This window comes from Panulirus ornatus, chromosome 34, assembly GCF_036320965.1.
Source record: "Panulirus ornatus isolate Po-2019 chromosome 34, ASM3632096v1, whole genome shotgun sequence".
NCBI classification, from domain to species: Eukaryota; Metazoa; Arthropoda; class Malacostraca; order Decapoda; family Palinuridae; genus Panulirus; species Panulirus ornatus.
The window spans coordinates 19,465,413-19,476,788 of NC_092257.1; the positions used below are offsets into that span (position 1 = coordinate 19,465,413).

General features: G+C 43.1%; 1 protein-coding gene across 1 annotated transcript in view; it reads right to left on the reverse strand.

Annotated features, from left to right (window-relative positions):
* LOC139760035 (cell adhesion molecule Dscam1-like) overlaps positions 1-3,998 on the reverse strand; it is a 519,617-nt gene extending 515,619 nt beyond the window's left edge. The window contains exon 1 of the mRNA XM_071682775.1: positions 3,094-3,998. Within this exon, the coding sequence (XP_071538876.1) occupies positions 3,094-3,349 (256 nt within the window). The 5' untranslated portion in view covers positions 3,350-3,998. The remainder of the gene's footprint in view (positions 1-3,093) is intronic.
* Between the last annotated feature and the right edge of the window lie 7,378 nt (positions 3,999-11,376).

Consider the following 11,376-nt stretch of genomic DNA (forward strand, 5'->3'; position numbering starts at 1 on the left):
TGAAACGAGGCGCATCCACTTGCGTCAACTTGCGCATCAACTTGCGTCAACTTGGGCATCAACTTGCGTCATTCTATCAGCGGCGAGGGATGTCTGGATTGGGGTAATAGTGAGAGGACGTGATCGTGAGGTTGCTCAAGCCCTGGTGTTGCTACTGGCGCTATCTGGCTCTCCAATGTCTATACAGTGTTGAAGTAGACGAGGCACTGTCGACTCTCCCTGCATCACCAGCTTCCCTCAAGCCCTCTTCTCCATCCTCATAGGCCATCAGAGACTCCCAGACGTCGAACGTCATGATTCTGCGTCGCTGTCTCTACTTGCCACCAATGGAATCTTCTCCATCCTCTGTAGCGGCACCATTTGGAACTACCATCTTCGTCAGCTCACGCGCCTCCTGACGAAGACGTTTCTTCTGATGCCCTTGAGAACCCACCAGCTGCCTCCACAACACAAGGGGGCCGGGCGACTAAGGCTCTAATCAAAACATCCCATTAACTCTCTCTCTCTCTCTCTCTCACTCTCTCTCTCTCTCTCTCTCTCTCTCTCTCTCTCTCTCTCTCTCTCTCTGAAGTTCTACTCGAGTTAATTTCTTAACACATTGACCCCCATTTGCTCCTATTCCCATCCCTTGCCCTTCCCTTTGTATGATGGAATTTATCCAAGATCATTTTTTTTTTTTTTTTTGGTATCTGCCATCTAGATGTTTGTTGGGCGAAGAGCTCTGCCTTCTCTGTAATTTGCGGAGGGACTTGAAGATCGAGGTTGGTGTTCGAAAATCCGATAGCAGTCAAGTACGAACTGGAGTTATGGGGCTTTATGGGGAAACAAATGAGAGTGCAGTAAGAGGATGCGAAACAGAACAAAGGACTAAGGTATTAAGCCTTTGATCCATGGCGTAAGATTGATAAAGGTTACAGAAACACAGAGAAGAGACATAATATTTTGTCAGCGGTGTACAGTTAAGGAAGGGGGTTTGCCCAAGACTGGAGCAACGTCGTGTGAAATGCTATTTGCTGGTTGTGTGAGCCTATGGGAGATGACCGGTGGAAACCCCGTTGCTCACCAACGTGAGACGAAGGGTATTCGATTATCATAGTATTCCAATAGTCATTTCCCTTTTAGGGGTGATCATAGCCTAGCAGTAGTGCTCCCTCCTGCTACGCAGAGGTCCCGGGTTCGATCCTGGCTGTTGGAGGTTTGTACGATATACATATATACTCGCCCACGAGCGTCTCGCCAAACAGAGCAATTCCTACGAAACCTAAGTTAAAAGTAATTCCATTCGAATTATCAGACCGAATATTTTTTCGTCCCGGAGGTCCTTGGAATGCGATCCAGAGCTGACGCCACAAATTGACAACACGGCCTCGAACTTCCTCGTCCCAACTCCCTTCGGAACTCAGATCACTCTGAGCGCGTCCTTAATATTCCGCCGCGCCAGCTCACTCCAGGAATGGCAACTGCACCCAATTAAAGTGGAAGGTGGATTAACAACTAACTGGAAACTCGGTAACAAACGGTCCTGCAGAGCAGTTGCCAAACACCAGGGGAACTGATTCTCGAGTTTTGACGAGGCTCGCTTCTCCTCTTACGCGAATATGGTTCCTCCTCGTCAAAATTCAATTAAAATATCGTTTTTAAGGAATTAAAAGTAAAAAAAAGAAGAGTAACACATTGTTCAGATGGTGATTATATAGCTCAAGAGAGAATGGAAAAAAGCAATCCTATTAGAAACCTCTGTGGAAATCATCGTTTCTGTTGTTATGTAGAGTGTGAACTTCACTGTTCACGGAAGCAAGACCCTTGATCACGAAGGCATGACCTTTGAACACAACGGCATGAGCCTTGAGCACGACAGTACGACCCTTGAACACGACAGTACTATCTTCGAACTGATGGTACGAGTTTTAGGTATGTAAAAGCCTTTGACTTAATTGTTTAAGAGTTTGTGGATCTAGTGATCGTCTTCTTAGTTACATCAATATTTTCTTATCTTGGTTAGGTTAGGTTTGGCCAACGGAATGCCCAAGTCAAGGCCGTTTCGTTAACACTATATATATGTATGTATATAGATATGATGATCACACATGTCCATGATGATAGTATGAAGGTGAAATCGCACTTCAGTAGTTCATACAATTTCATTCAACATGTAATTTTTCTATCCATGTGGCACGACATGTTTCATGGAGACAATCCACCTCATCAGGTACCAGTACTTAACAAAGTTATCTAAATCCTAACATCACACTTGATTCAAGCAGTCCAACATCAGTCCTTATAGACTAAGCACTGTCTTTTTTGTCTGGTAGTAACCGTTGAAAGGGAGAGTGGCGGAGGGGTTGACAAGGTAGCTGAGTGTTTTGAACAACTATTTTCATGTTTTCGTGTTTTGTCAATTCTCTCCTCACGATTTGGTTAATGCTAGGATCGGCTTTAGAATTGCCTGGAGACAAATGAAAGTTCTTAGTATTAGTAATTAAGACAGATTTAATGACGTTGTACGTGGTATAATCAGCAGAGGGGTATAAAATAACGGGATTTTCAAGATCTATGGAGTGATCATATTCATGACAATGTTTAGCGATCGCATATTTGTGGTCATCCCTGCGTACTGAATGACGGTGCCAATAACACCTCTCCGTTACAGTTTTACCAGCCTGGCTGACACAAATATATTTACATGCCTTGCATTTGACGGCGTAAACACTCCCAATTGTTGCAGGATTTGGCCTATGATTTAGTAAGGCCTTACTGTTGGTGTTATCATACAGTGCTTGTAATGTTGCTGTCCAGTACAAAAACACCATCAGTAAGACCTCTATGAATAGTAGGCCAAATCATACAATGACTGGGAGTCATTGCACGTTATTGTAGTTGGTGGAGTCATTGCATGTTATTGCAGCTACTGCAGTCTTGTAGTCATTGCACGTAATTGTAGTTACTGTAATCTTTGCAATCATCTTATCTACTGTCGTCGTTGCACATCACTGCATTTACCATTGCACGTCTTCGTACCTACCTGGGAGCCGCCGCGCTCCTGCACTCTGAGTGTACCTGAGGGAGATTGGCAAAAGTTATTTCATCACTCACCTTGTGACGTGGTCGTCAGGAGCAGCAGCAGCAGCAGCAGTAGGAGAGACGAGAGGTCTCCTCCTCCTCCTCCTCCTCCTCCCGCTGGGAGCTGGCATTGACGGCGTCGAAGGAGGAGGAGAGGACCTGCATGGGACGCAGAAGGAGGCGAGGGTACAGAGGCAGGAAGAGACGGAAATAGAGGAAGGGCAAAACCTGGCGTGAGAGAGAAGGGAGGAAGTGAGGCAGGTCCGCTAGGATGAGGGAGAATCCACATCGTGAACACCCTGGCTCTGTCTCCTGTGCCAGGAGTGGAGGCCCTCCTTTTATCACCAAGCAGCAGAGGGATATCGTTATCACCAGCACCACAGCCAGGGTCTCATATCACCAAGGCCCCAAAGCACCAGCCACCACCTTATCCTTGGCGGCCGTGCCGTCGGCAACAGAGCACAATCCAGCCGGCGATTCTCAACTTAGTTTCCATTCGACAGAGTTAGTGCAGTTCTGGGCGGGACATGTTTCAACAAGTTTGCAGATGTGGGAATTGGTGTTGTTAGAGGCTGAGCGATAGCCAGTGTGGCTCTATGGATGTGGCGTTGTGTGAGCGAAAGCCTCACTTTACTCCAGTGAACTCAGGTGTAGTGTTAGAACACGGCATTAGAATTCCCCTGATGCTTCGGCTTTTCAGTGTTCACTTGCCAATGAATCAATTCGTCTGCTGTTCGAAGCACATTCGAAAGTAAATACCACTCGTAGTTTTCTATTTCCTTCCAGTAATTGGTTTGCAAGTTATATTACCAGCTCTAGGGTACAGATATTTTCTGTGAATACGTAATATTTGAAATTCAACTCTACTACATAGACACAGAGAAACGTTTCACTTCAGAGATCTGAACTCATTGTTTCATTTCAAAGCTTAAGCAAGCTATCACTGTAGAAATACATTAAAGCCATAAGACATCGAACAAGAATTCAACACATCAGAATGAAGAATAGATTACATAAGGCGGACATATGAGAGGAATCATAGAAGTTACATTCGTGAAAACGTTACCAATCTAGATTCTTTATCAGGTTCAAGTTATGGACACAGTGACATGTTTACCCCTTCGAGGGGTTAAGTCAAGTCCTCTGTATTGGCACATCGTAAGCCTCTGGTCATGCAAGTCCTGCACTCCGCCAGCCCCAAGCGAGGCTGAGGAAGGCCGCTGGTCTGTCGTCCGTCAAAGGTTTTTGGGGACCGACCATCTCCACCTCACATGGTGGTAGTGGTGAGGGAGGGAGGGTGGGAGTGTTGCAGTCCGGGTGTGTCGCCTGTGTTTGGTGTCGTCGATCCTGGGTGTATGGCTGGATGGTGTGTGGAAGACGGGACCTCCTCTCTCTCTCTCTCTCTCTCTCTCTCTGCACGGTAGACAGACAGACACAGACACACACACATACACACCCATGCGTATAAAACACGGCCCTTATACGCTTTAGTGCCCATTCCAACTCGGGCGTATATGAGCACCTGAATTGGTATGTCGCGCGTGTTCTGTGACTGCAGGTACTGTGCCCACCTTAGGGTGTTGGGTGGGTGCTACGCCCACCTTAGGACGTTGGGTGGGTACTACGCCCACCTAAGGTTGTTGGGTGAGTGCTGCTACGCCCACCTTAGGACGTTGGGTTGGTACTACGCCCACCTAAGGTTGTTGGGTGAGTGCTGCTACGCCCACCTTAGTCCGTTGGGTAGGTACTACGCCTACCAAGGGGCGTTGGGTGGATAGCTCACCCACCCCCACCCTTGTGCCTGGCTCTCTTACCATATAGTCCTTCTCTCACCCATCCCAGCGCCTGGGGGTCTTGCTCCACGGGGAAATTATACAACGCCTCTACACCCTCGACCATATTGCCACCACTTAAAATTCTGACGTGCTTAGACTCCCTCTCTCCTCTCCCTGTTTACGACACTTCTTACATCTTCAGTGTGTGTGTGTGTGTGTGTGTGTGTGTGTGTGTGTGTGTGTGTGTGTGTGTGTGTGTGTGTACTTACTTGGGATTATTTACGACAAGATTTTGCTTTCATTATTGCGTCCTCAGCTTACAGCACGAGCTAAGCTCAATGGCATCATAAGCTGACGAGACGAGTTTGGACTGATTGTGCATCATATGCTGACAGGAGTTAAGCTTCGTGCCGCTTCGCAAGCTGACAGCTAAGCTTGATGTCGTTTCATATGCCAACAGCACAAGCTTGATGGCATATGGGTTAAGCTTGATGCGTTATCCTTCTTGTAGCAGCAGAGGCTTTAGATATAATCACAAATTAAGCTTGTTTCATCGTAAGCATGATGGCACGACACCTTGAGCATGATGGCACGACAGCTCGAGCACGAATTCACGATCCCTGAATATGATGACCTGGTCTTCTTTATTTGACCTGACCCTCTCTAGGGCGAAGTGAAAGGCTTGGCCATCATACTCAAGGGTCGTACCGTCGTGGTACTTAAGGGTCGTTCCATCGTGGTACTTAAGGGTCGTTCCATCGTGGTACTTAAGGGTCGTTCCATCGTGATACTTAAAAGCTATAACGACTGATATTGTATATTACGGTCATAAACTTTCAAAACTGATGGAGCTGCTGCTCATAAACTCATACAACAGATAAGAAGATTCACTAGAATGATGAACGAAAAGAAAAAGAGATATAAATCTTTTTTGATTCGCAGAGCCATAAATCTTCTTGATCACAAGTCCAATTTCAAGCAGCACTGTTACATTCTTGGTTGCTGCGGTCTGGGTTCGCTGCACTGCGGTGTTTGCCCTGTCCTTAAATCACAACACACGGCTAATTATCTCCTTGATAGACTCGAAACAACAAAGTGTTGTTGAGTCTACCCTTCCCCGAGTCAACAGCAAAGATAAGACATCTGTATGGAAAAATATGAAGTTTATACTAAGGAAATGATGTATGGTCTAAAGTATATTAGAAAAATGATGATATGTATGATCTATCGTAAATTAGAAAAAGCTGCAGGTCTATCGTCTGTTAGAATAGGACACACTGTCTATCGTCTGTTAGAAAGGATATACTCTCTATCGTCTATTAGAAAAAGACACGCTACCTATCGTCTGTTAGAGAATGACATACTGTCTATCGTCTGTTAGAAAAAGATACACTGTCTATCGTCTGGTGGAAAGATCGTATTGTCTATCGGCTGGTGGAAAGGACGTATTGTCTATCGTCTGTTGGAAAGGACGTATTGTCTATCGTCAATTAGACTCGTAAGAGCAGGTCAGTGAGAGAGGTGGAGGGTGTCCAGTCCTCGCTGGCTGCTCTGCGTGATACCATGTGATGGCCCACTCCTCCTGATCCGATCTAATTGGTGTGTGCAATAAGGGGTCTGATAAGGCTTTCAGATTGCCAGGACCTTAGTTAGTTAGTTAGTTAGCTAGTTAGTTAGTTAGTTAGGTAGTTAGTTAGCTCGTTCATTAGTTAGTGTGTTGGTTGGTTAGTTAGTTAGTTGGTGAGTTAATTAGTTAGTTCTCTGAAGTTGCACAGTCTCTAAACGTCCTGTGAAAATAATTTCTCCAAAATACATACATATATATATATATATATATATATATATATATATATATATATATATATATATATATATATATATATATATATATATATATGTATGTATACGCACTAGGTTAGCACCGGATATATATGTATACATAAGACTATGACTTTAAACATATAGTCCTAATTAACACCTGTGATATACACTGTGCCTCATGAACAACACACAGGTGTTAAAACTGGGTTGAGAACAAACTTGCAGAAGAACCACACAGCCTTGTGTTCACTTCTCAGAAGCGTCAACCTCTCTCTCTCTCTCTCTCTCTCTCTCTATCTCTCTCTCTCTCTCTCTCTCTCTCTCCAACGTAGGCGCTCCCCTACATCAAACCAGCAGGTAAACATCGTGTTTTAACCACCCTACGTTATTTTCACGTTATGCAAATGTTCAGCGCAGACCTGAAATTGTCGGCGGATTATGCAATCAGCGTAAAAGTTAATACTGCAGTGTAATTACATCATTGTTTATCATGGCTGACACTACGATATCAGGAACAAATTGAATGTAATTACCGTTACCCTTGAGGGAGTGACGAGCACGGTACGTGGGACGATATTTTTGAAGGATGGCATTTTGAGAGGGTGAGGGTAGGCTTCAAAGTTGGAGGTGGGGGAGGGAGTTAAATGGCTGACGAGGAGCAGTATGTATGTGTGTGTGTGTGTGTGTGTGGGTGTGGGTGTTGCTGTGTCCCACGCAAATGGATAAGACTTTGGGTCATGCTGGGCAGAGTCAGTGGACGGCCCCAAAAAGAGCGTGTAGGATTGACTGATTGGTTCGATGTCCTGTAATATTTACAAGTTTCATCCGAATATATATATATATATATATATATATATATATATATATATATATATATATATATATATATATATATATATCGCAATGCCCTCCAACAGCAAGGATTCGAACCCTGTACCATTGGCGTGGTAGCTGGGTATGCTGCCCACTCGGCTATGCTGGCCCTACTAGGGAAATGACTATTCGATTACTAGTAAGGGAATATCCTTCGTCTCACGTCCATGAAAAATGGGGTCATGTCCCAACAGGGGCGAGCATATCTCCGTGGTTAGCGTACTCAACAACCCACGCTAATGGTGCGGGGTTCGAACCCTTGCTATTGGAGGGCATGATCAGTAGAGAGCTAGATTAGTAGATAGGTAGATAGGTTCGATTGACAGATGCGTTGATGAGGGGATAATAGAGCGAAGTAGATGTAGTTATTGATAAACATATTTACAAATGGACTGTCGAATAGATAAACAGATTATATGGCTGATAGAGAAACATACTGACAGATAAAGAAATATAGAGAAAGCTTAGACATAGACGAATAGAATGATGAATATGTAAATGAATAACTATACGGACAACAGACAAGTAGATAGATATTCCGATAGACACAGATAAACTATGAGAGAGATAAGAAGATAGATTCATAATGTGTGAGGGTTCAGTGCTAATATATCCTCTATCACTTAGAGTTGCGAAATCAGAAGAATGAAGTAAAGGTCAAGGGATAATCATCCCGTCTTTAGTTACGTATTCCAACGAACAATCTGCGCGCGCACTGGAAGTGTCAGTTTACGTATATACAGATGATACATCTATTGATATCTCTTTCATGATAACCTCGAAGCGTATATGATAATAAGAGTTGTAATGAGATAAAGTCTACAGTTAAATGAAAGTCCAGACATGTAGGATGCTGAACGTTGAACTGCGGTGTGATAAATAGTAGTGGATCACCCTGATTAATCTTACGTTAAATTTGGTGTTAATCAAGGAAGAATAACAAAATGAATGTTATGTTAGATTTTTGTTGTTAATCCAAACGAGAATAACAGGATCGAATGTTATGTTAGAATTGCTGTTAATCAAGGGAGAATGATAGAATCAAATGTTATGCTAAATTATATGTTGTTAATCAAGGGAGAATAACAAATTGAATGTTATGTTAAACTTTGCGCTGTTAATCAAGGGAGAATAACAAAGCGAATGCTATGTTAAATTCTTTGTTGTCAATCCAAGTTAGAATAACAAATCGAATGTTATGTTAGATTGTTTGTTACTAAGTATGAATAACAGAATGAAATGTTATGTTAAATTGTTTGTTCAGCAGTTCATAGTCTACTTGTTAAACAGTTTCGAGTTTATCTCCTCAGCAGTATCTAGTCTACTCGTTAAACAAATCTTGGTCCATTTGTTCAACAGTTTTAAGTCTACTCATTAAACATTTCTCAATCTATCCATTCAGTAGTTCTTCGTCCTCTCGTTAAACAATTCTTAGTCTACATGTTAATCACTTCTTAGTATACTTATTAACCAATTCTTAATCTACTTATTAATCACTTCTCAGTATACTCGTTAACCAATTTCTAATCTACTTATTAATCACTTTTCAGTATACTCGTTAACCAATTCTTGATCTGTGTTCATCTGTCCAGACATACTCAAAACTGACGAATCCCTTCCCCTGCAGCGAAATCTCTCTCTCTCTCTCTCTCTCTCTCTCTCTCTCTCTCTCTCTCTCTCTCTCTCTCTCTCTCTCTCTCTCTCTCTCTCTCTCTCTCTCTCTCTCTCTCTCTCTCTCTCTCTCTCTCGGGGCTAACAAAGGATCATCCTCTCGGCTGAGGATTTAATGTTTTAATCTACGATTAATCCAGCTGTCTAAGGAGGAGGAGGAGAAGGAGAAGGAGAAGGAGGAGAAGGAGGAGGAAGAGAAGGAGGAGGAGGAGAAGGAGGAGGAGGAGGAGGAGAAGGAAGAGAAGGAGAAGGAGGAGGAGGAGGAGGAGAAGGAGGAGAAGGAGGAGGAGGAGAAGGAGAAGGAGGAGAAGGAGAAGGAAGAGAAGGAGAAGGAGGAGGAGGAGAAGGAGGAGGAGGATTCCAGTGGAGTATCTCCCTCCATAGTCTCGTACGAACCTCAGGGCCTAAGATTAATCTTCTCTTATTTCCAGGATGATTATAAAGGACTGATTACATTAATGATACCTGGATTACAGCCTGTACTAAGGACTTTTCAGGGTTACATTTGATGGCGATGTGGTTGGGATTACTTTAGATACGCCAGGATTACTTTATAGTGTGTGTGTGTGTGTGTATGTGTGTGTGTGTGTGTGTGTTTCTATTTTTTAGTGTACGTTTACACATATGTATATATAATTGTCCATGTTTATAGTTGTCCATGGACTAATATAAGGTTTATGTCTGATCAATGTACATACGTATCTAATTGCTAAGGTAATTGAGGAGGATTTACGTCCTAATTCACCTGGAATAGAATGACATGTTCTGCATCATCAAAACTGACCAGTATTGCCATTGGTCGAAAATTGTTTTTGTGGTGAGTGTCATAATAATAATAATAATAATAATGATTTACTGTACATTGGGCTTTGGCTACGGACCACTCAATTTTAGCAAAAGGTTTTAAATGACCGATATCTAACGTATATTTCATATCATGCACAGTGGTGACCCGTCTATAATATGAGGGGGAATTATACCACTGACAATGCCTATAATCGTATCATGTGGGTCCCTGAATGAACATTACAGTCATCATATTTCACTGGGTTTCGTACCTTCCCGCTGTCATAATGCGGTGACGTTTTAGCCTAAGATGTTGAAGAGTTTCTAATACTAATTGTGTGTACCATTGTGTTATGTGATTAACGTATGACCCACCTGGTCCTTCTGGTCACAGGTCATGTGGTAATGTGTTAGAAACAGTCGTCTGCCATGTGTCTTTGTCATGTTCCTTTGTCACTTTTTTCCTTTGTCATGTTCCTTTGTCATTGCTCTTTTGTCATTTTCATTTTTCTTCCTCTGTCATGTTCCTCTGGTAAGTCCCCTTTCATGTTCTCTTGCCATATTCCTTTGCCACTTTCCTTTGTGATGTTCAGTCATCATCTTCCTCTGTATTGATCCTTTATCATGTTCCTATCTTATTTTCTTCTATTGGCTTCCTAAGCCATAATGTCCAAGGTTGATATTGTCCAGGATGATATTGTCCAGCTGATGATATTGTCCAGGATGATATTGTCCAGCTGATGATATAGTCCAGGATGATATTGTCCAGGCTGATGATATAGTCCAGGATGATATTGTCCAGGCTGATGATATAGTCCAGGATGATATTGTCCAGGCTGATGATATTGTCCAGGATGATAATATTGTCCAGGGTTGATAGTAATGACATCAGGGGAAGAAACCAGTCATTGCCTGGTGTCTTCCGCCTGACCTTTGACTTTCGATGGAGACAATTGATGATTTTGGGTTTGAATTACACCGACCCCTGATATGTAGCAGGTTCAGACACCACAAAGGAGGAGTGTGTCATGAGGCGATTACACACAACGGGCAGGATTCATTAAGAGGCTTAATGAAGAAGGCAATATGATATGCTTGATGAAGCTCGTACAAAAGCGGAGATAGAACCCGAAGGCAAAGTGTAATTAAGCTAGATATAATGACGAGAGAAAGGGAGGGGGGGGAAAGAAACAGTGTGACAGGGATAATGAGATGGAGAGGAGGGCTCACGATGAGGTGAAAATCTTGTTAAGTGAATTAGAATGGCGTGTGTGTGTGTGTGTGTGTGTGTGGAGGGGTGTGTGTGTGTGTGTGTGTGTGTGAGTGTATGTGTGTGGAGGGAACGAGGAGAAGTGGAAGACCAAATTGGAGGTGGAATGATGGAGGGAAA